At 38.2% G+C, this 716-nt stretch overlaps 1 protein-coding gene across 1 annotated transcript in view; it reads right to left on the reverse strand.

Moving 5' to 3' along the window:
• Positions 1-160, reverse strand: part of SGCZ (sarcoglycan zeta) — a 215,784-nt gene extending 215,624 nt beyond the window's left edge. Inside the window, exon 1 of the mRNA XM_026033647.1 lies at positions 12-160. Within this exon, the coding sequence (XP_025889432.1) occupies positions 12-80 (69 nt within the window). The 5' untranslated portion in view covers positions 81-160. The remainder of the gene's footprint in view (positions 1-11) is intronic.
• Positions 161-716: the final 556 nt, after the last annotated feature.

Below are 716 nucleotides of genomic sequence, written 5' to 3' on the forward strand. Positions count from 1 at the left end.
AAATAGTTTACCATGGAATTGAGTAAAGGCAGAAGTGCTGATAGCTTTCTTAGCACAGTCTGGTTTCGTTTTCCAAGCATAGAAAACCTGCTCTGCTAACAGAAGTCCAAAATCATCTCCAAATTATCTCCAAAATAATAAACAAAAAATTCTAAAAACCTACAAAGCAAAATCTTTTGACTTCTGACAGAGGCTGGTTCTTATCAACAGTTGGTACTACAACTCTCTATTCTATCTCTTAAAGGCCAGCACTTCACAGAACTGACAATTTTTGCTTGGCAGCCTTMCTCTATGTAAGCATTATTACCACCTCTCCTGTCACGCAAATACTTAAACCACACATGTATCCAACTTCTGTAATTCACCTTTATGAAAGGCAATAGGGACTAAAGCAACCACTGCCTTTCCAACAGCTCCAGCTGGACAAGCTTTTGGCCAATGTGGGAGGGAGATCTTCAGCTGCTCATTAATTTGCATCCCTTGACAGCTGGGTAGAAAGTGTAACCTACTTCCCTAGCAACATTTGCCCATTACCACCCCACCTTGCTCTTATTTTGCCACATATTAATATGTTTTGGCAAACTGTGTCAAAAAAGGTTTACTCTGCTTTAAATTCTCGAAGGGAGAGCACCTTATCTTGTACTGTACAAAAATAAATAAATTAAAACAATACATCAAGTACTTTTTTAGGAGAGGAGTAGTTAAATTCACTTAAG

Source organism: Nothoprocta perdicaria, unplaced genomic scaffold (assembly GCF_003342845.1).
Source record: "Nothoprocta perdicaria isolate Ctin4 unplaced genomic scaffold, notPer1 scaffold_13, whole genome shotgun sequence".
NCBI lineage: Eukaryota > Metazoa > Chordata > Aves > Tinamiformes > Tinamidae > Nothoprocta > Nothoprocta perdicaria.